The sequence below is a fragment of the Mus caroli genome, chromosome 1 (assembly GCF_900094665.2).
Source record: "Mus caroli chromosome 1, CAROLI_EIJ_v1.1, whole genome shotgun sequence".
In the NCBI taxonomy this organism is placed as follows: Eukaryota; Metazoa; Chordata; class Mammalia; order Rodentia; family Muridae; genus Mus; species Mus caroli.
This window is the reverse complement of record NC_034570.1, coordinates 49610074-49633910: the sequence shown is the minus strand read 5'-3', so window position 1 is coordinate 49633910 and position 23837 is coordinate 49610074. Positions and strand designations below refer to the sequence as shown.

Here is a 23837-nt window from a genome sequence, read left to right as displayed (position 1 = left end):
ACTCTAGTTGTTCAGGACCCACATGAAAGCCAAGCTGCATATGTACTACATATGTGCAGGGAGGCCTAAGTCCAACCTGTGTGTGTTTTTTGGTTGATGGTTCAGACTCAGAGAGCCCCAAGGTTCCAGGTGAGTTGACTGTGTTGGTTTTCCTGTGGAGTTCCTATCCTCTTCAGGGCCCACACTACTTTTTATTCTTCTGTAACAGTCCCCAAGCTCCATCCACTGTGTGGCTGTGGGTGTCTGCATCTGTCTGAGTCAGCTGCTGGGTGGAGCTTCTCAGAGGACAACATGCTCCTGTCTGTATAGTTCAGGAGTCTGATGGAGGTGGAGGAGAGGCAGCTGGAGAATGGAGAAACCCCTGGGACAGCAGGCTGCTCAGGACGGCTTGGCTTGGCCCAGAGGGCTCCAAGTGTGTTCTTAATTGAAATCTCCCCCTGCTTATGTTATACCTGGAAGGGTCGGGGGTAAGGGAAAGTGATGTAATTCTATTTCAATTAAAAACATTTTTTTTAAAAAAATAGTAAAATATACTAAAATCCACTTTATGATCACGTGGCTTTTGTCTTTTATCAGTTGTTATGCATACCCTTGTACTTTTTCTTGTTTTTGACTATTATAACAGTGCCATGAACATTTGTGTATCATATGCAGACATATGTTTGAAAATACCTTAGACTCAACCACACCACTTGTAGAAATTTCTTTGAAAGGAAAAGTTAAATAACTTTATACTAGATTTTATCACAGTAATGTTGCATATCAAAAAAATTTAAAAGTAGAAAAAGTCTAACAATAGTCTATTAAATATATTATGAAATATCACATTCAAGACATAGTATAATAATTATAAATTATTATATGGGCCTAAGATTACCACTTAGATGTTCACTCTTACCAGAAATAGCATCATGAGTGAAGAGGTTTTCTGGCTAATGAGGTAGTATGTGTTCTTTTCGCAGAAGTATCTCCAACTAATACCAAGAAGCACTGTGTCTGTGTCTGTGTGTGTGTGTGTGTGTGTGTGTGTGTGTGTGTGTGTGTGTGTGTGTGTTAAGGTGAGGAAGGAAAGGTGTCTTGGGTAATTAAAACATCCACACTTTTAGTAAATTGAATTAAATATGAAATTTCTTCATCTCTCAAAACTATGTTTACCTGTTTTTTTGAAAAGCATTCAAATAAAATACATCAATTTTCTTAAAATGCCATGCCCACTTACATCTAATGTCTGAGGAAATAAAAATCAAAATGTTACTACGTGATAGTTTTATCTTATTTTTATTTTATAGATTTGTCTGTTTTTTGAGCTTCAATATTGTTAATGTTTTCAGAAGAAAGACAATATATGTTTTTGTGGTGACAAGAGAGTTACAAATGTAGTTAAATTTTGGAGAATAAAATTAAAATCACTGAACACCCTTGTACATATAATATCAGGCAGACATGAGTTCAAATGTAGTTTTTCATTTGCTACTTCAGTGACTGACTTCTCATCTATAAATGTCAGTGGTTATACTTACCACCCCTGCCTCAAATTCCAATAGTGATATAAAAATAAAAATAGAATTAATAACTAATATATAATAACTGAATTGCATCACCAAGAATAATGGAAGAAGTGACTTTTCATAAGGTAGTTCAAGACTACAATGGAGATAAACTGTAGAATGTAAAAACTGTGTTGCATGGATACCAAACACAGTTTGTCTGTCATTGTACTTTTGCTAGTCTATCCAAAGGCAACACTGTCATAGAGGCACCTTCTCAGCAACTCTAAAGCTCTATCCTGGGCTGTGTCCTACTTCTCCGCTGGCAGAGATGCTCAGAGATTGGATAGAAGGGTACTGACAACTGCTGGAAGAGACTCAGAGAAGGCAGAGCGAGCGCACAGCACATTCTCCAGAAGATGCACATATTATACCAAGTATGAAAGGAGCTTAAAGATGGGTGGATTGAACCAGGCACCATGCCTAAAGACTAAGTTTGACACCAAAGCAAAGCAAAAATAAATATCCTTTATGATTTTGCCACCCAGCTTTATCACCTGTAAGGCATGGATTGGTCCAAACAGAATCTGAGATGGCCAGGAAGCCTCCAGCAGGCAGATTGCTTCTGTCAGTAGCACTGACCTTTCTGTTCTAGGGACTCGTGGCAACTCTTCTTCATGATCCCTCTCTCAGCAGGGTAAGAGGAATGGAGGGTAGATGGATACTTTCAGGTATTGCACTGTTGGAAATTTGTCTTCAAGTGAACCGAGTCACTTCCTCCACATGTCTCGGATAATTTTATGGTATCTGGTCTGTGAAACCAGTGCACCCTCTATCACTTTTATATAACAAAAGAACTTTGGTTTCCCCCCCCCCCAATAAATGTACAAGAAACAAGATGGAGAAATCTGTTTTCAGTATCTTTACTCTTTTGGTGATGCGCAGCAAGAACAGAGTGGCAGTGAGAGCAGTGAGAACAAGCGCGGTAGCTGTAGAGGATGATTACGATCGCAAAGTTTCATCTTCTCTAGGTACCCCCCCCAAATTAGCATATTTGTTAATCAAATTAATTAAGAAGCTTTTCAAAATAAAAGCAATGTTTTAAATAAATATATTCTTTCATAACCATAGAACATTTAGTTCTGTTGGTGGTAATGAATGAACATCACATTTAAGAAGTTTATGAAGACATTAGGGTAAAATTATCTAAATATAATTATAAATGTACCCTAATTAGCCATTTGCTTGTGGTTTTTACTGTATGTTTTAAAATACATGCTGTCTAATTAGTTAGTTTTAAAATCATCATAAAGATGTTATCTGACTTACAGATTTTTTGCCAGCTCGACATGATGATATATTATTTTAACAATGTCTTTACATTTAAATTTAGTACTCTACACTAAATCCAGTCCTTGCCAAGCACTGTATCTGCCCCAACTGGTAATAGAAAATGAATTCCATACTCCAATCTCAGGAGAATGGAGTCTTTCTGCAAACCTTGAAATTTCACAATTGGATGTACCTGTCACAACAGTGCTAGTTACAACAGGGCATTTAGTATGTTTCAAAGTACTGCCCGGTGGCTACAAATTCACTGTCGTCAGCTTTTCTACCAAAAACCATGTGCTTAGTAAACATCTACAGAAACTTCCTAAATTTGATTTTATTTAATAAATATTTTAAAGATTTTGCTAATGAAGAAATGAATTTATCTTTCCAGAATTCTGATTTTAAAAGATTTCTATTCGTGTTCATTTCTGATGAAATTTTTAGGAATTTTTAAATCTATATGTAATCTATAAAACACCTTTGCTTTTATAAATTTGGTTTTCTTCAATAAGCTGTGCTAAGATCTCAAAATTATATGACAAAAGCAGAGGGGTAAAACTAACCGCAGCAATGGGTTATAATAAGTGCTCATTAGAATTCAGATTATCAGCTGTCCCCAAATGATCATAAAGATAAAAGAATAACTTACTAAAACCAACAATGCGACAGAGAATGTTTTAATAGGAACTCTTTTCTCTCTCTCTCTCTCTCTCTCTCTCTCTCTCTCTCTCTCTCTCTCTCNCACACACACACACACACACACACACACACACACGCACGCACGCACGCACGCACGCACGGATGCACACAGGCACAAGGCAGCCACATGTAAGTATATACTCACAGCTTAGAGTTTAAAATACTGCTACTAAAAGTTTTAACTTAGATAAATTAACTACAGTAAAATACTGACACTGTGAAAATATATGTTTATGTACAACACCCCACAGGGGGGATCATTTCTGTGAACATCTGAAGAATGTAAAAACAAAACAAAGAGACAAGAATGAGAAGCCGCGGTGCTCGATGAGGTCATGTGCACTGCCCAGCTCACAGCTTCCCGTTCTCCTCACTACTTTCTTTCTCCTCTATCGCTTCCAAGCTGCGCTTGCCCTTGGCCTCTGCGCCACCGCCAGGGCCTTTACTCAGTCCACAAGACAAGCAGGCCAGCTGGATTTGCTTTATATTCTCCACGGCTTCATTCTTGGCATTCTTCAGCAGGTCTCCTTGTCCCTGTACAGGTAGAAAGAGCAAAGATGGTTACCGACCAGGCTGAGTCTCATGAGAGACGCTGTCCGGACCTATGCGTGTACTTTTGCAGGGATACCCTTAAACTTCTTCTCCAGCATGGTTGGAGGACTTGGCTCTTTGGTTATGAAACCTCAGACCTGGCCACACCAGCTCACTGCATGCTGCCAGCTGCTCCTTGTGATTCCTCTAGAGGGAACCTCATGTAGACACACTGAGGACACATGAACTTCCCATAACATGGTCTGAGACTTTGCACACGATTGCAGCTCCTTTCCAGTCAGACCAACATTTCTAGATTCTGAGGAAAATGAGTAAAGATGTTCTTCAATAAAACTGAAGATTAAATTGGTTCACCAAAGTAAACAGTGCAAAGCCATGCACCCCAGTCGTGGAGCACACAGGGCCTCACTCCAGGATGAGCGCCCACGGCCTCGTGCCTGCTGAGCTGCGTTTGATGTGTAGGGTTATCCCCAGAACCTTCTGCTGGTGCGTTGCTAGCTACCCACATCCCTTTTGTGCTTTTCAGCATCCTGAGAACAATGTTCCTGTCTGGCTAATGGAAAGAAGTCTCTCCAGGGTCCACTGATCCATCAAAATAAAAAGCACAAGACTATCGCTGGGATACACTGGCTGTCACTTGCCAGAGGAAAAAAATCTTTCCTGCTAGTTCTGTTTTTGACTTGAGCTTATTATTAGGGTGTTTAAGTGCATGCATTGATACTGACTCAAGACCCCAAGGACTACAGATGTGTGCAGAAGTGCAAATGCACTTCTGTGGTATACAGACAAATGAGGAATTAACTCTCCCTTCCTCCCATTCTCAGAGCAGAGGAAGCTAGTGCGACCCTGAAAGGATGAGGGATGGTACCGGAAGACACTGCGGCCATGACAGCTGTAGCATCCCATAAAGCACAGGCCAACTCAGAGAGGGGACAACCACTTATTAGACAAAGTATTCCATGATGAAATATAACCTTTCTTTAATATTACTAATGTCATTTTGTTGAGAGATATATAGACTGCCTGCTAAACATGCCTAAAAATGTTTATGTCCTCAAAATTGATAACATCAGAAGCTGCTTCTCACCTGCTGTAGCAATAGCTCAATCCTTCTTTCAACCCCTCGTGATAAGCAGTGGATGTGCTTTGCAACTGTTTGTGCTAAAACGGACTGTCTTCAGTCAGCCCAAGCACAGACCAGGGTTTTAGACGTATGCTTGGAGGCTGGATATGTGAAGCCTTCCTGTGAGGTCACAAGGTCACAGCCACCGAAGGACAGAGATGCACTAAAGACTTTCCTTCAGGCCCAGTGCCCCTTCCCACACTCCATGTAATTAACATCCTCAAAGACAATAAGGAGAGACTGTAGGCTGAGGCTTGTCGTTCAGAGAAACATTTCCTGAGGGAAAAACATTCTCAGCATCCCTGGAAACTGGAAGAGTGTCTTAACAGCATGAATAATCAATGAGTCCCCTCAGACTCTGAATACATTTAAAATTTGTAAAACACAATTATTAAGTAACGATAATAGCACACACAAAGGGCCTACTCTGTGTAGGTAAGCTTTCTGCTCAGAACATAATTATTCATCCAGTTGTCACAACATCCCAGGAGATAGGTATTATTATTAACCTCAGCTTACCTACTATAAAACAGAACCCGACAGAGACCACCTTCCCCAGAGTCACATAGCTTCCAGATGCTGGATCTGCAGCTGTTTCAAGGGTCTGTGACCTTTACCACTTCAAGACATGTCCTCTTTTAAGAGAAAATCATATACTCTTCACAGTACAGCGAAGCCACCTTTTCATTACTATCCATACAGCAACAGAAATAATGACTGACCACATGGCAGAATCTGGAGGTGGAATGCAGGCCAGTAAGAACACCTGGCAGGGACAGATGTCAGAGGGCCTCCCACTGGTCACATGGTGGGCCATTTCCTCGTATGTGGGCACATCAGAATACCGTTAGTCTTCCTCGAAGTCCAAAGACTGAAGGAAACCAACTGAAAGGCTGTTTATGATTTAATGTTATGATTTAATGACTGCAGATAAACAACCATAAAGTGATCGAGGAAGTAGTTAAGCCTTTCTACTTCCATCATAAATAACTTGCAACTGTCTTGTAATAGAAACTTGAGGTGCATGTTTAAAAATGCATGTTCCGGAAGGGTATACATATTTTTTAATAGGAAAAAGTCTTTTATAAACAAGCTGTATTAAAGATGTGACTTCACCTAAGAACATTTTCGTAGTTTTACTTGTAAGACTCTAGACTTAGCTTCAAAATGATTAACAAAGGTTTTGAAAGTAAACTGGCTTTTTGTAGGTGTAAGGGAAGAAAATGAAGCCCACAGAGCTATCAGTCTTGGTGGTACAAATGCGTAACTCGCTCACATGCCTTTTCTGACAGTAGATTATCAAGTTCATTGGAATCAGCCCACTGCTACTGCCTCAGTTCTGAGTGGTGGCATCCAAGCCTAAATGCCAGACGGTGCCAGTTCTGGTGAACAGAAGTCAGTCTCTCTAGAAAACAATGGTCAGTTGGAGAAAACAGTTTGTACCAGTACACAAGAACACAGTGACACCATCTCCTGATGACCCAGCGACAACAGGCACCAGCAGAAGAAAAACAAACAAACAAAAACAGATAGAGAGACAGAAGTTAAGATCTCTAAGGCATGAAGGGAGGAAAACGAAAGGCTGTGAAGAGCTTACATAGAAAGTCTGGGATCCATTGCTTAAAGGAGCTAGGATTAGGCTCTTGCTGTTCTGAGGTTCAAGAAACCACACACTTCATTTTTCCCTTTGGATCTTCCTAATTAAGACACTGGAACTGGGAGAGAAATTCAGTTTCTATTCTAGAACATTGTACAGAGGTGATATGCATTACTAAACTCCCCTCCTGGCATCTCTCCTTAATGATTTTTCTTTTCGTTCAGCAATTTCCCCTAACCAGCTAGCTGCTCTCCACTCTACCACAAAGACCAATCAGTTCGGAGCAGATCTCCTTCCTTCAAACATCTCAAATTGGCGCATTTCCTTCGAGCTATATCATGCAAAAGATACTTATCTGTCATGTATTTAAGGCACTTTCTAAGAAGGGCATTTTAAAAGAATGTTTGATGCTGTTCTCCTCTTGAAAGGAGAAGACAGAAAAAAAAAACCTAGAAAATGTTATTTTCTTTCACCACAAAGGAGGTGCAGTCGTTCATGGGAAAGGTAGAGGTGAGAGCCATGGATGCCTTCTGAGAGGGACAACAGACTACAGCCAACACTATTCTCAAACATTTGGAGGACTCTGCATACAAATCCAAGCACTACTAATAGACTAACATGAATCTGGGTTGCCATGCATATTATGCAAAATTAATGCACACTTGACCACAGAATACTCAACTTGAAAGAAATGTCAAGTTGCCACTCCTTTTCTGTCAGGAAGCCTGCGGGAAGTCACAGCTGGGGCGCGGGGAGGGGGATGAAGACACTTTAATCCAAAGGAATATAAGGGTAGCAGAGATCCCAGCATACTGGTGATGATGGGCATGAAGAACGAGTCCTGAGAGACATGTACCTCCATGGTTGTTTGCCTTCTATATATAAGGTTGCACAGCAATTCCAACTTACTGAGAAACTAATGGTTGGAAACATGAAAAATCATAAGACATCATTATAAGTTGAAGCTAAAAACTAATGGTGGTTAATGTATAATTAAGAACAAACATTAAGCATTTCTTGCCAAATCCCTTTAACTCCATTAATAGCAATTAAGGTTCATTGTCTAGAAATCAGGAAATAGTCAACAGAATTTGGACTGTAAATATGGCTACTGTGTCACAGCATCATGTCTTTGATTAATTCTAATAACAGTCCGTGTGATGTCTCCCTGCATTTCAGACACTAGCATCTCATAAGTGAGACTCATAATTATGGTCAATATGATACTATCAGGATATTGAATAGCAGCCAATATGACTTGAAAACCAAGAGACTGATCATGAAGTGATGTCGTGTTATCTCATGATATCACTCCCATGAAAGAAACAAAAATTCTAAATACAAATAGTCAATTAGTCTTATGTTTTATAATCTATCAGAAGATACCCAAGATTTTTATTGTTGCTATTTCTCTTACCAAAAAATGCAGACTCCTCCAAATGTTTGAGAATAGTGTTGGTCCCTCTCAGAAGGCATTCATGGCTCTCACCTCTACCTTTCCCATGAACGACTGCACCTCCCTTGTGTTAGTTCATGAGAACAGAAGATGGTGGCCTGTGCCTTTATCACATATGAAGGAAATGTGTGTGCTGTATCAGAGCATAGCACAAATATTTAAGGCAGATATCTAGGACTCTGGGAATGGAAAGACCTTTGCATGTATATGATCACACATAAAGAAATGAAGCTTAAGCTGTTTGTCTCTTAGTGTACACTCGGTTACAGGCAGATGTCTCCGCTGATATTCTTTCATTGGGAGAATACATATCCACAGCTAGCAAACCCCTATCCCATGGATACCACTAATAGAAACACTGCTCCCAGAGACTAAGGTGGCAAAGAGAGCACTGTTTATTCTACCTACTGTGTGGTAGCTGGAGCATAGTAGGCTTATTTAGCCATTACTAATTCAGAAGCTATAGATCACGGAGTCTCCATATTACTTAAATGAGGTTAAAAGCACAGGACATGAGAGGAACTCTCGGGTTAAAGGTTTAAGTGAGGATATAGGATCTAGGGAAAGGAGAGGGTAGAGTGTGGGTTAGCCTAAACTAAGGATATATGAAGAAGCCCTATAGAGATCCACTATTCTTAAAGATAATTAAGAAATATAATGTGTATAAAAAATGAATTTGAAGAGAAGAACCCTGCATGAATGAACAATTTTGTTTCCCTAAAACATGAGTCACTAAAGAAAAGCTTTCGTGCCCAGAGTGGGCTACTTCCCTAGGAATTATTGGTTAGGGAGGATTCAAATAACAAAGGATATTGACTCTGATCTTTGTTGCTGTAGTGATTTGAATGAGACTTATCCACATGGGTCCACAGAGAGTGGCACTATCAGAAGGTGTGGCCTTGTTAGAGTAGGTATGGCATTGTTGGAGGAAGTATATCACTGGGGGGTAGGCTTTGAGGTCTCAGATAATCAAGGCTGTCCTCTCCCCCACCCCCTCCCCCACCTCCTCCCCCACCCCGAGTGACAATCTGCATGTAGAACTCTCAGCTCCTTCTCCAGCACCATGACAGCCTGCATGCCTCTGCATTTTTAACCATGACAATAATGGACTAAACCTCTGGACTGTAATCCAGACCCACCTAAATATTCTTTTCTTTATAACTGTTGAAATGGACATGGTATCTCTTCACAGCACTAGAACCTGTAAGACAATTGTCTACCATAACTAGATGGTAAGACCCAACATCTGAAGACACTGCTTACTTTAGATGTAGGGCATGGAGAATTCAAACTCCACTGACCAGGAAACTCGCTGGCCAGCTCCTAGTGCCATCTGTATTGCAGAAAAGACATCAGTGGTCTCATCAGGTGCTGGGCCCTGAATGTTATAATGTTGACCTGCCTGCAAAATATGCTCACTGGTACAACAGTGGTGTGGTAGTTATGAGTGTAACAAGCTGGTTTCTGGTTGGGTAGAAGGGCTGCTCCACAGGAGAGATTTTATGTCTGGTTCTATAAGCCTGGTCAGAAGCCCGGGGCTGAGGAGTCACAAGCCCTAGAGACTGACCTACTGTTGCTATTTTGCTTAACGCTCATGCTGTCAAACTGCATGCTAAATATTTATGCTTATGCCCCCAGATTTGTGCTGCCTGCCACTTTGGTCAGAGAAGCTTCTTTTTGTAGAGGGTCTCAGTTAATGCATGGATTAATAATGGGTCAAAGTATGTAAATAACTGAATGATCGACAGCTGGTACACCCTCCATATCAACATCGCCCATCCAAGAATCAGGGAACATCATAGTTAATGGATACAAAGAATATGGGAGCTGGCAGATGGGAAGGAGGGCTGTGAACTACAGATGTCTGAGCATGACTCGGGGTTGCACACATCAGTTCACGGCAGCTGTACTTAGTTATGTGCACATGACCTGATGAGCTGCGCAAGAAAAATCCTGTCAAAATCCCAGCATGAACAGAAGAGGAGCCACTGGCATCCGATGGCTCCTGATGAGGAAGAGTCAACTCTCCTTTGGAGACATAGCTGCTGGTAGGTTGGCCATGTCTCAGTGGATGGCCTCACACCCATGTTCATATAGGCAGTTCTAACTGGACTCAAGGGGTTATATGAACATGGAGGACATGAAGTCGGGAGGGATGTGATGTAAATATGTTATACATTTTATGAATGTCACAAATAATGAAAACTAGCATTAAAAATAACTCAAAACCACCTTTATCAATATCCTTCATTCGAGAAACTAAAACAATACATATGTTGTGGACTGCTGTACATTTTGCTCCGTCAAGAGTGCCCATATTCAGGTGCAGTCAGGAGATATCTTAGTCAGATAAGGCTAGAGCCTGCGATTGGGCAGTGGAAGGGAAGGTGGAGCTGAGAGTTTTAGAGAGGAGGAGAGACAGAGACGGGGGGGGGGGGGGGTGGAGACAGGAAAGACAAGATGGTCCCTGAAGGAGAGGATGATGAGCCTGAACCACATGGTCCTAGGAGCCACTAGGAGTAACAGGGGATTTCTTAGATGATTAAATAATAGAGGGCACAGTTGTCCAATCTAAGGGTGCAGCTTGTATCCACAATAATTGAGTTTTGAGTTATTTGTGTGGGCATTTGGGGAGTTGAAGATTTACTGTTATAAATCCAGCTGGTAAATTACAAGGCTCTGGAGTTTTCATTTTACAGGGTTACGGGAATTTGGCAGGCTAGCCACAGGGTCAGATGACTTGGGAGTGTGGTGTGGTTTGGCAACAGCTGGCCATGGGGGGCCAAGAGAACGATCTCAGAGCTCTGGAAAGGCCAAGCCAGCATTTGAGGGAGAGGCATTGGCTAGGAGGAACACAAGGTCTCAGTCTCAGGATATGTACCCGGCTGGCTGGGAACAGACCAAAAAAGCTGGAGTAGTGTGCATTGTTTTATAATTACACAGTACATACATATAAATGTTTTAATATCAGGATAAATGTTTTTCTCTTGATGGCACACACCTGGTATGCTGCCATCATAAACCCTAATAAATAAGTTCCAAAGAGATCATTAAAGGATTTGGTTCATTATGGACATGAGCTAAGACTCTTAAGGATGCTATTAACATGAGGACTCATTACTTACTTCTCAGATATGAGCCCTCCTTGCAATGAGCCCAAATTACCTCCCATGAAAGGTGGTCATCAAGAGGCAGTTCACACAATTTGAGAATAATTGGAACTCTGAGAACAATGAACCTTGAAACTATCTTGGCAGTGACACACAGGATTTGGGGAAGGTTGGGGATAAGCCATTCCCAAGAATAAAACCTGCACTAGTGTGGAAGTTTAACTGGGGATCCCTAGGATCAGTGACCCTCTCTCACACCTAGTAGCAGATTGATTATCTTATCACTTCAATGTTGGGAATTGGTTGTAATGCTTTGTCTTATTTCAGCTCCCAAAAGCCGCACTTCCAGACCTGAGGGTTCCTGCTCCCATCTGCCTTCGATTGGAAATAAAGAATTGCAGTACAGCCCATGGCTGGGCAGGGAGACAGGGAGGGACTTTTAGATTGGGGGAGGGAGGGTAAGAGAGAAAAGGGAGGAGAATTGCCATGATAGAAAAGCAGAAAGATATAACTTAAAGGCCAGTTGGCATGTGAGAATCCAGGAAAGGGGCCTTAGGGTCCACTTCCCCTACTGGGTCTGGGGTAGCAGAGATGAAATATAGATTTTAAAAGATGTTAACTCAGGAATACTAGAGGGGAGTTTAAACAGCTATTTCTTTTAAAACAGGAGAAAGTAAGAATGAACTGAACTTGTCTGTCAGAAAAAGGAGTTAGTGGTGAACATCATCTTGGATGACAGACCTGTTATAGTTCTGTAGATTCCCGCTTTGGGTTCCCTTCAAGGGAGCAGTGTTTGAAAGGCCATCTGTCTGCTGTGGGCAATGATTGCAAGCCTAATCCACTTACAGAAAATGTCAACAAAATTGCTTCAACGCCAGTGAGCTGAATAATAGAACATCCTAAGCTAAACTTGAAAAACATGATTCTGAAAGCCTTAGGAATTTCTATTCCCTGGAGGATCCTGGTGTCCCGATAATCCTTGCTACCATTCTGATAAAAGAACCATTCAACAGGACAATAGAAGGTATAGCCTGTTGACTCCCTCCTCTCTGCTCTCACTCCTGCTGATGGTCTTCTTCTCTATGTTAACGGACCTAATAAGAAAAAGGAAGAGGTTGATAGCCGCCTCTTCTACGACACTAATGAAACTAACTGCATTTCAAATAAAATTTTTTTAAAAAATAGCATTGTTGAAATTTCCACTATCTCCGATGACCTACCAACTGCAAAAATAACCTTGAAATCTAAGCTCATACAACCTTGATGGCTGCTGTATGACATCACAGGAAGACCTAGAATAACTTGGAAAGACCTGTAGAAGCCTTACCTCTAGTAACTGAAAACCATTATCATCTCCAAAGACTCACTCAACTACAACTTGAAAGATGTAGAATGCCAAAGGCCAGAGCTAACAAAAGCTGGAAAGGTCCTTACTATTATTAGAAGGATATATTTTTAAAATGCAATATGATACCTTCTGTGTAAGGCTTCTTTGAAAGAAGGATCTGATTACATGGCTCCAATTATTAGTTACTTGGCTGATCCTCAAAAAGTAATTTTGCAAAAGTGCTAGACTAAAAGTGAAGATGTAAAACCAACAGCCCCTGACCAAGGTGCTGCTTCACCCCAGCTCTGTGCCATAGCTTTCAAAAGCAAACAGATTTTTGTGACACCTGCTCTATTGTTGTACAACTCCAAAGACACCTTCCACTCCCCTTTCCAGTGTTGGCATCCGACAGCCCTAGTTCTGGTCTAGAAATGCCTTCTCTCCAGGGATAGCCATTCTTTAGTCTCTACAACTTATGTTTAAGTAGACTGAATGTGAGCACATGTACCCCAGGCCTATTCCCAGAACTGGAAAGCATCCGTTACTGCTGGCCTGAGTCCCAGTTCTGTGTAAATTGGAGGGAAGGGTTGCCAGGAAGATTTGCCAAGACACGATCCACCCAGAGAGTGAGGCTGGTGCAGCTCCTGGTGAGTGTTCTGATCCTCCCAATCCTCAGGCTGAGTCTATGGCCAACTTCATTTCCACATCCATCGTGAGTGGCGGATTGGAGACCTGCTCTATTATGACTATTTATTCTGCTTCTCAAATCCACCAGAGCATTTGCTTAAACACCAAAGCAATGGCTACTCCAAGGAAAGATCTACTCCCATTCTCCACAAGTCTGAGACTCATGCAGGTTACGGATCTCACACTCAGGTCACCCCCAACAGAAACTGCTATAGCACACGTGTGTGTATGCTAAATGTTTTCAACCTCATACAAAAGTGGGAGGTCTAGAAACTTGATGGTTTGGTTGTTTATTTAGGGTCATGCTGGTTTGATAATTCATTGATCACTACTATGTTTACACCACTCTACATATCTATATACAAACACAATACCTCTATTAATAAATATGGATGAGTGGATCTTGCTATCCATTCAGTGCTAACATCTGCTACACAGCACACATTGAATTAGCCTAAGTGTCCTATAAAAACTTTCACACTGTTATTTTTTTCATCCAGAGACCAAATCAAAGGTCACATAGCACTAACACCTTTGAAGAGAATGTCTCCATCCTGAGGACTCAGTGAACAGAAGTGACAGATACTGACCAGCAAGGTCACAGCAGCAAGTGAGTGCGTGAGTGGCATCTCTGAAGAGACTCACATTTCTACCCTCACTCCTGCTGACTTTATGGAATTCACACCACTAACTCATATACATGTGTCAAAACATCTCTTCTAAATGTCAAATACCATCACTCTTACCTTTTTATTTTTAAATCAACTTTATAAATATATATCCCTGAAAAAAACAACCCACCATACATTCACAAAACCTACTGGGTTCTGTGTCATGCCAATGCCTCCCTAATCCTTCTTTCTATTTGAGCCTCAGATTTCTTCCCAGAATAGATTGCTGTGAAAATGAAGCCGGGGGGGGGGGAGGAAGGAGTAGGATGCTTACATTCTGCTCTTTGACATGACAACAGCTGATATTCCTTAGAACTCGGTGTGTGAACTAAGAAAACAAAGAAAAAAGTAAGAGGAACTTTCAATTACTGCAGTAGAAAATCAGGAACTCTATCCGACAAGCCTCATGGTTCTTTCTGTAGCCATGGATCTGTGATAAGCAAAGCAACATGGCCCTCTTCTTTAGCTTCATCAGCATACTCCTGAGAGCAAACAGTAAGGGTCTTCTAAAAGCCATAAGGAATCATATAATTTTATATCTATGTAAAATTAACACAATGCACATAAACATATGCCTATGTTAAATATATGTAAATATATGTGCATAATTTAAATGAAGTTATGTCCCTTGGGGTCATAATGTTCCCCTCAAAAATCACAGACTAACAAAAACCCCAGTACCAATCAAGACAATCATCCTTTTGAGTATTTCTCCAGGGAGTCCAAGAAATTCCAAAAGGCATATAGACAATTGCCGTTTGCTCTTGGTCACCTCCCAGAAAGCCCTATTGCTGAAGACAGCACAGACTTTATACACAGGATTCAGAGGAAATAGAATCCCTCACCAGAAAGTCCCTCTGTGACGACTGGCTTTACGGTACTGAGAGGCGCTATATAAGCTACAGACTGAAGAAAACATCTAACAGGCCTATCCAACTGCCATGCCTATGCATGGCGACAGTGTTCAGAACAGCAGGAGTCCCCTAGAGGGATGATAGTGGCACTTTTATCTTGGCTGTAACCAACAGCTAGTTGATTGGACATAAGGCAGTCAATAGGTGGGAAATCACACCTGGAACTATAAGTCTAGCCAAGCACCCTTGGCTGCTGAGGCCACAGATTTCAAAGAGAATCTACTACTGCCGCTTTCCAAAACAAGTATAAGGTCTAACTGCACTCTGAACATTTATCCTTACGCCCACAGGTAAGTGTAGCCCTCATCTTCATCAAACAGCATTCTTTTCTAAGTAGACAGAGACTTTTCCAGAAAGCCACAACTAGTCAAAAATGCAGAAAACCTCTGACTTTGGAGTGCCCAGGTGCAATTGAAGCATCTCCAATACATCTCCTGCTCCTGAGGCTCAGAGAACATCGAGGCATAGGGGGCAGAAAGACTGTAAGGGCTAGAAAACCAGAAATCTACTACAAGATTTTGTCTTCTACATATGACAGGTAAGCTAGACCCATGAAATCTCAGTAATATGTCTGCCTCTTAAAGATCTAAACAATTCCAACATGAGTTGGCATCCCAGGGAAGGATGACCCACTCCTAGATGAAGAACTATAATCAGTTAACAACTGCTGAGAGAGAGAATTTGTCTTTCCTAAAGATGAGTCCCCTAAAAGGTTATCCATTCTCAAGTGGCCAGTGATACTAAACAGACTGAGCAGGTTGCATTTATATATTTATTTGCAGAAATATCTGGATCTATATGTTAAAATAATAAAGAATAAGAGACATGAACTTGAAAGGGAATGAGGGAGTTAACATGGGAGGCACTGGAGAAAGGAGAAGAGGGAAATCATATAATTCTACTTCGATTAAACAAAAGCAAGAAAGAGAGCAACACAAACTGATCTTGACCTGGGATGAACTGCACTACCTGAGCAGAGCCTCCTCTGAACATATTTACATGTGGCCAAATCATCAGCAGGCCAGCGGCCTATATGATGATCCCACATCAGGTAGAAAAGTCAATCTGATCTATTCTTTCAGAGAAGTTGGAAGTTCAAAGAGGCTTAGCCAGTTTGTCAAGTGATGGAGCCACCCTAAATTAAAGGAAAGAGAGAAGTATGGAGCTGAGCCTTCTCAAGGTCACACACCCAGAGAGAACTCCACCCACTTCCCCTCCCAAGGGAAAAGAAAAGGACTCACTGTCCCCAAGGTCTGTTTGCAGAGTGAGAGGTCTCCGGGCTCCGCCCAGGAGACATGCTCTGTGCACTGCCTCAAAGTCTCACCCAAAGAACCCAAGCAGTCGGCACTCCTGTGCTTCAAGAGAAAATGTTCTAAGTGGGAGGGACAAGCATGTTGCTTTTTTGCTCACACCCCCTGCCTGGTCAGTAGCCGGGAAAATAGTCTCTGATCTATGCTGCTGCCACACTGTATGGCTTCTCAGGCTTCTTGTTGAGAAACCAACATACTGAAAAGAACTTGCTGGCTGGCAGCTAGGGAAGAATGATTAACATTTTCGGGATCGGCTCAGTGACCTTAAGAATGCCGCTGGCTTCCCTTTGGGGGAAACATGGGATTTAATGAGAGCTTCTTTGAGTTCACCTAACGTTCTAAAGGTTTATTCATTAATTAGAGCTTGGTTCACACGTGCTGTGTTAAAATCCATGTAATTGTGTGAAGCAGGAAAGACTACCGAATAGGGAAGGAGAGAAGGAAGTAATTACGTGAGAACTCAGAACAAGCACACCCGAGGGACTGCAAAGGGGCAGGAAAAGGGAGACACCAGTGAAGGAATCCTGAAGATGTGGTGGTATATGACAGCCCGAGCTCAGGGAAGCATGCACGTACACACACACACACACACACACACACACACATTGTGCAAAAGTAACTCTCACTTATTTGGCTAAATTGGCACCAACAAGCTCTAGGAATTCTCTTGTCTCCTTAGTGCTGGGATTAGAGGTGCCCACCTCCCAGCCTGGCTTTTTACAGATCCTCACACTTCTAAGCACTTTCCTGGCTGAGTCATCTCCCCAGCTCAAAGGAAGGCTGTTGAGGGGTCAAGGACAGACAGCAGCATCACATCCCCATGCCCTTGAAGAAGGGGAACAAGTTCAGAGTAGGAAGAACCTGGAATAAATGATGAGAGGAGACCTGGAAAGGGGGGGTGGGGTGGGGTGGAGAAGAGCAGCCACAGGCTTGTGCAGAGGGACTTGGGAGCTGCAGGAAGAGCTTAAGGAAGCCAAGGCTGGAAGGTGGTCATGCCATTCTTTATGTCTAGAAAAGTAGCCCCATCTGCTGTGCTATAAAAGGGGCAGGAGCATATACAAAAGAGGAGAATTACAAAACACATGGTAAGGAAAGGCAGCCATGGCGGTGGGGGCTGAGAGAAGAAAAGGCTCTTAGCGAGATGACCCAGAGGCTGATCCAAAAGAGCATGGATCAGAAAAAAAAAAAAAAGACCTCCCTCCTAGAATCCCAGTTTCATTATTTTGAGGTAGGAATCTGACAGGAGTCACTAGAGCAGACAGGAGATACTCTGGCTTGGCTGTAGTGTGGATACTTTCATGCGGTGGGACAGATGAAGTATGTAGGAGTGAGCTTCATCCAAAGTTAAGCAGAGACAACCACCACAAGAGAGGCCTGCAAGCCGACAGAACAGAAAGGAATCAAAACCATCTCTAGACATGCAGAGAGAGACAGAGACAGAGACACAGAGAGAAACAGAGAGAGATGGAAAGAGACGGAGACAGACAGACAGACAACAGAGACAGAGACACAGATACAGAGAAAGGGGGAGAGAAAGAGAGAGACAGAGAGAGGGAGATGAGAGAGGGAGATGAGAGAGGTAGAGAGAGGGGAGAGGGATAGAGAGACAAAGAGGGAGAGACAGAGAGGGAGAGACAGAGACAGACAGCGAGACAGAGAGGGGGAGAGGAGGAGGGAGAGACAAAGAGACAGAGAGGGGGATAAGGGGAGAAAGAGACAGGCAGAGAGACAGAGGGAGACAGAGAAGGGAAGAAAGAGAGACAGAAATATAGAGGGAGAGGAGAGAGTGAGAAAGAGAGAAACAGAGGAGGGAGAGAGAGAAGAAAAGGGGGAGAGAAGGAGAGAGAGAGAGAGAGAGAGAGAGAGAGAGAGAGAGAGAGAGAGCCTACCTCTAACTCAGAGGAACACCAAAATTTAGCAGGAGGGAAGGAGGGAAGGATCTGCAAAGGCTTCTGGGAGAAAAGCCAGAAATGCAGTAAGGAGACAGGAGTAGCGTGAACCAGGAGCAGGAGGGAGACACTCACAACCAATCAAGTAAGAGAAAAGCCGAGAAGTGTTCACGGTATTTCACAACAAGGTTCTGATGACCTTGGGAAAATGATTTAATGGAGTGGCGGGGGAGAAGACAGATGAAAGTTGGCTAAGGATGAGTGGGAGGTAAGGAGGTGAACTCAGCATGTATAAGAAGTTGTCAAGAAGTTTGGATGTGGGTGAGGACAGAGAGGAAGAATGTGAAAAGAATCACATTCACTTCTAAAGGTCTTTTATGTGTATAAGAAATCTACGTATAAAGTCAGTTAAGCTGAACAATGAATAATTAAACCATGAGTTGTGAAAGGAAACAGGGCAAACTATGAAGTGGGAGAGAGACAAGCCTAAACTTGAGGCTTACTTCTCAAACTTGATTTATCCCAGCACCCTAATGTTCTTTGTCCTTACTTCAGAGCCCCTTATCTTTGTGACATGGAAAGTCTATTCAAGAAATGAAAATATGAGTCAGATTAGCTTGGGTATGCATAAATCTAACTAAGGTTAAAAGTAAAAGCAGAGATTTCCTATGCTCCATGCATGTCTAGCACCATACAATGGGAAATTCTCACATCGGCCAGGAGGGGGCACCCCTGTTCTGGGCTTGGGTAGAGCCAGTGCATCTGCCCACACACCACTTGGGCTCCAGGGATTAGAAACATCCTTGGGAAGCCATTTGGTCCATTCCTCTGCTTCCATGTAGAGCTGCAAATAAATTCTGATAGCTTCCCAAGTTGTCAAATACAACGATGTGTCACTGACCTGCTTAAGTCAACATTGCCATTCTAGGTAAACATGCTGTTCACAGACTTCAGGTGGAAAACGGTTCTAGTAAACACTGAAACTGTCAATCAAGCATCTCCAAAGCCCACCATCCACTGCTGCTTATTTTCCACCATGATGCAACTCGCACACACACACAGTACTTTTTTTCAAATACTAGTTAAAACCAGTTTTCTTATCTGTCAGTTAGCTCAGGAAATGATTCCATATTTTTCACTTGCTAATAGTGCAAAATGAATGATAGCAACTCAGGTTTCTAAGCCAAGAAAGAGAACAAGACCAGGATACAGTAGAGATGCCACAGGCCTGTCGGCATGATCAAGGACAGCAAAATGTTTGCTCTCTTACTCTCTTACCTTTCCTTGATTTCTGAACATGTATAATCATAGATATAATTTCTTGAGGACTTGTTTGGGACTGGACCATGAATAAGTTATAAGGCAGAACCAAAGGAGGTGAGTATTCAGAGAGATATGACAAGGAGTCAAAGCCTCAGAGGGACAGCCATGCTTAGAGCATATAGTGAAAATGGAAACTACCAGGAGAAAAGAGAGTAAGCAAATCATTAAAGGAATTTACTCAGCATGAAGCAACCACCTTTCTAGAAACAAATTTAAGGCCATACGCACACCTCCCTCTACAGGATTCTATAACTGCTACCCAGAGATTCAGGAAGCTGTACGAATTCCTAGAAAACAGCCTTTCTGAATGTTGTACACATTCCACAGTGTCATGTTTGCAGTGCTGCCTAAGTGAACGTCGACAGAGCATCCTAAATAGTCTCAGGTGGGATCCCCTGGGCCACTCTAACTCTCCCCAGTCACTTACTCAAACAGCCAGGCTGGCACCTTCCAGGGGACATCTAGACACTGACAAGAAATCAGTGGATCTGGACAAACTCCCTTCCAAGGGCGACCCTGAGAGGCAGTAGAGCAAACAGCCACACTCCACATGCTGCAGCATTCCCCTAAGCTGTGGTTCTAAGCACACCTTTTCATAAACGATGCTCATTTCAAGGGCATTAGGCCACCACAGTCAGCTCTTTAGTCCACACCCATTTACTCTTTCCTTGGTTTGCTTTAGTTTTTTTTTTTTTTCTTGTGATTGGAGCACATGCAGATTGGCCCACACTGCATCCACATTCAATGCATGTTAAAGTGAAAATCTCCAATGCGTCTGTGTCCATGGCATTCATTTTATGGAACTGGGAAAACAGAAAGAATTCTTCAGTAGGAACACATATAAGGAGCAGACTCAAAACGCAAAACCTCAATGTGTAGAATACTAAAAGAAAAGGAGATCAGCTTCTATTTTAAGATCAAGCCTCATTCACCTTTCTGAAGGCCAGATGGAGGTGAGATTCACACCGGGTCCTGCTGACAGAAGCAGTTGTTTAGGTAGGTAGGCCCCTCCTCACTCTCTAAGGAATTAACAGTTCCAAGTTTCCTCTTTTTGCTTATCCTGCTGTGACTCAACAGCCATGACAGTGTTCTCAATGAAAATCTGCTGCCCACAGTGCGAGACACCAGGCACATGTGACCATTGAGCGCCTGCAATTGTATTCATACCATTGACGAACACACCGAGAACATCATTTAATTTTAATGATGTAATGCACATTTTAATGGACACTGGTGACTAGCATTTACTGGACAGCAGAGAGAGAGAGAGAGAGAGAGAGAGAGAGAGAGAGAGAGAGAGAGTCAGAGTCCTGCCAACCTCCACCAATGAGGTGAATGGAGCCACATTATTTTCACTCCAGCTCCTTTCCTTATGGCAATGGCCACAGCTATAATTCAATAACCAGTTGCAATACAATCTGATAAGCTGTTTCTTCCACGTGAACCTAAGTCCCTGTGTGCAGCAGCTCTTTAAGGATCCTACTTGCAAAACCAGTTACAATATGAGGTTTTAGGATTACAACATATAAACCCTGGCAATACAGTGACCGAGAGGAACTTGGGTATGGCAGCGTGCTAGACACAGACCGTTTTAATGAGAAAATGTGTGAGTGTTGGAGGTCAGGAAGCTTCCCTGGAAGGGAAGGGAAGAGCTTGTGGAGGATTTTGAGTGGCACGGAGCTGTTAGCCGATCAGGTAGGTGGGGAGAGCAAGAATCCTCAGAGGAAATGGTCCTGAAGCTTCTTTGGCCTTGTGGTGGAGGTGAGGTGGAGGGCTCTCTGAGCTGGAGCTCCAAGCAAGTGTAGACCAGGCGAAGGTACAGAGCCAAGAGAAGACCTCCTGAAGTGGCCTTTCCCAGGCCAAGTGCATGGCAGCTTCTCCTCCATTTGAAAGGCAAACAGCAAGATACTTCTCTCATCCAAGTATACTCGCATCATTTATAAAGGTCTATTCATTTTAATGTCCTTAATAAGTTCAGAGCCTTTGTTTATTCGGGAGCCCAAGATCTGTCCCTTGAGTTTTTACTTATCAGGATGTTTTATTAGACTTGAAAAGAGGACCAAATGTTCTAAAAATAGGAGCTCCAGCAAAAATTCTACTTCTCCCATGGAGTTAGAAATTACATCGTGTTTATTTGCCAAATTTGCCTGAGGTTAAGATCTAGCTGAACAGCAACTACAATTCCCTTACCTAACATTTTCTGGATCTTTAATCTTCTCTATTGTGTGTCAGTGAACAATAAACAAACAAACAAACAAGTCAATCCACAAAGAGACTCACCATTACATATGAACCTTTGTGAAATTATGAAGGTTCACTCATAAGTATAAGGGACAATCACTATATTATACAATAATTATGATGCACACGAATGAATGTTAAAAGCGCATAATATGTCATGGTAAACAGAAGCCAGAGAGAAAATGGATAGACTGACAACTTCAGAGCAGTCACATGACAAATGTACAGAGCACCATTCATACAGATCCCATGTGACTGGCACCCCAAAGCTTTACTTGGTGCAAACCTCACATATTAGGAAGCACAACTCTGTCCAGCTCCAGACGTTTGTTAACTAATAAACCTCATGTGCAGAAGGGGAGCACGATGTGCAGAAGGGGAGCACGATGTGCAGAAGGGGAGCACAATGTGCAGAAGGGGAGCACTATGTGCAGAAGGGGAGCACGATGTGCAGAAGGGGAGCACGATGTGCAGAAGGGGAGCACTATGTGCAGAAGGGGAGCACTATGTGCAGAAGGGGAGCACTATATGTGCAGAAGGGGAGCACTATATGTGCAGAAGGGGAGCACGATGTGCAGACATTTCTACCAAGATAATTTCAGTTGTACTAATGTTTAACTTCAGTGAGATTCATGAACTCTCATGTGACTAATTGTCAAGGGCAGCAAAACTCAAGAACGCCTCTGTAAACAGCTACCGGGTGTCCTTGACGAAGAATCCAAGAGAACTGACGTTCCCAGGAGCAGCTGTATAAACAGTAAGGACATTTAAAAACCAAGGATAGTAGTAGCTACTCTTTGATCTCTCTTTCTGACCAGAGAAGAATTACTTAGAACAAAGTATACTTGGGGGGCGGGGGATGAAACTAACACTCTTTAGGTGGCAATTACTAAATGGAGATTACATAAACGATTCTGTCCAGTTAATGCTGCAGTGACTTAGATGCGAGGTGTGTGCTTTTCAGAACCTGGAATAGGAATCTTCACTCTGATGGTGCTTGCAGAGGCTGTACTATTTATTCTGTCTCCTGTTTGTCCTGAGGATAGATTTCAATAGCTGGGAGGACAGATGGGCCCATTCCTCCAGCACTGCAGCCACCACCTCCATCTATTCTTGCAGAGCTTATGATGAGTGTGATCAGTGGGTGAGACGGTTCATAAAGAACCAGAGACACCCCACATACACAAAGCACAATGCTCGTGTAACCAAGAGTTCTTCTCCATGGAACCTGTTCTCTCCCAGCCTAAACTGTATTCTACATACAGGAGAATGGGCAGAAAGTGGGCCTTCTCCTCTTATGATTTCAGCCCACAAGGCCTGTATGAGTTGACTCCGGACATACAATGTCCATCATCAAAAGTCTTCCGTCCTACTCACTGAAATTACTGCTAATCGACACTCTTATCATCTGTAAGAGTTCACAGGCTGGCTTTATTTTTAGCAGTCACAGGAAGCTATTGGTTGAATATCAAGGCCACAATAGCATGAACCAGTTTCCTGAAACATGTGTAATATGAGAGTGTAATAACAGTGTGCAAATAGCCATGTTCTCACCAGCAATAAGCACCTATAGTTCTCAAGTGTCTATACAGTTATTCCAGCGAAAACTCAAATTACGAACTTTTAAGCAGACCAGAGAATAAAATGCCAGTTCAGTGGTCTATGTGCCCCCATAGATCACAAGTAATTCTAAAGTAGTTAACATTCTTTATCTGTTTATTTTGCCTTAAGACAAAAAAAAAAGAAAAGAAAAACAATGAAGTCTGATTTAATCAGGGGTTGTAAGGGTGGGGACAAAATGAGAGCAAACCAGACCCATAGGACTGACTCAAAGCATTTGCACATAGCACATACAGTTTCTCTCTCTGTTATGAGATGCCTGGGATCAACAACCCTTCATAAAGGAAAGATGTGTTTGGTCTCACAGTTTCAGAGTTTTCAGACCAGAGTCAGCCATGTTTCTTTCAGGCCTTCAGCAGCAGTGGGAAAGCCTGAAAATGCTCCCACTTCACAGAGAGGAAGAAGCAGAGAAAGAATAAGATAGGGGCTGGGTCTCCATCCAAGGCCAGTCAATGAAGTAACCACACACACACACACACACACACACACACACACTCAC

General features: G+C 42.4%; 1 protein-coding gene across 1 annotated transcript in view; it reads right to left on the bottom strand.

Annotated features, from left to right (window-relative positions):
- Positions 1-1262: 1262 nt before the first annotated feature.
- Positions 1263-23837, bottom strand: part of Plcl1 (phospholipase C like 1 (inactive)) — a 323661-nt gene continuing 301086 nt past the window's right edge. Inside the window, exon 6 of the mRNA XM_021168858.2 lies at positions 1263-4052. Coding sequence (XP_021024517.1) covers positions 3870-4052 — 183 coding nt within the window. The 3' untranslated portion in view covers positions 1263-3869. The remainder of the gene's footprint in view (positions 4053-23837) is intronic.